Raw genomic sequence first — 267 nt, 5'->3', positions numbered from 1 at the left:
GAGTTTGAGAGGCTTCAAGCCACAATAGCGTTGGATCAGCGGTCGTACAGGAGGGAGTCGGAAATATGATTCTTGGTCCTTCCATTGACTTCTCCGAGGGTATTTTTTCTCCTCCTCTAATCTCTTCCCCTACAACCCGCTCAAATTATGCAGAACAATGCAAGTGCCATAGGAATGCTTGAGAAATTAGTATCGTTCATAGTTTTCAGTTTCATCGCAATAACCACTGAGCGGTCTGCAGGAGGGGACGGCGGCAGGCCACGGCGC

At 49.1% G+C, this 267-nt stretch overlaps 1 protein-coding gene across 1 annotated transcript in view; it reads left to right on the top strand.

Moving 5' to 3' along the window:
• Window positions 1-69, top strand: part of LOC104628079 (ATP-sensitive inward rectifier potassium channel 12) — a 1287-nt gene extending 1218 nt beyond the window's left edge. The window contains exon 2 of the mRNA XM_010296541.1: window positions 4-69. Coding sequence (XP_010294843.1) covers window positions 4-69 — 66 coding nt within the window. The remainder of the gene's footprint in view (window positions 1-3) is intronic.
• The last annotated feature ends 198 nt before the right edge of the window (window positions 70-267 follow it).

Source organism: Phaethon lepturus, unplaced genomic scaffold (assembly GCF_000687285.1).
Source record: "Phaethon lepturus isolate BGI_N335 unplaced genomic scaffold, ASM68728v1 scaffold49061, whole genome shotgun sequence".
NCBI classification, from domain to species: Eukaryota; Metazoa; Chordata; class Aves; order Phaethontiformes; family Phaethontidae; genus Phaethon; species Phaethon lepturus.
This window is presented reverse-complemented; position numbering and strand designations above follow the sequence as displayed.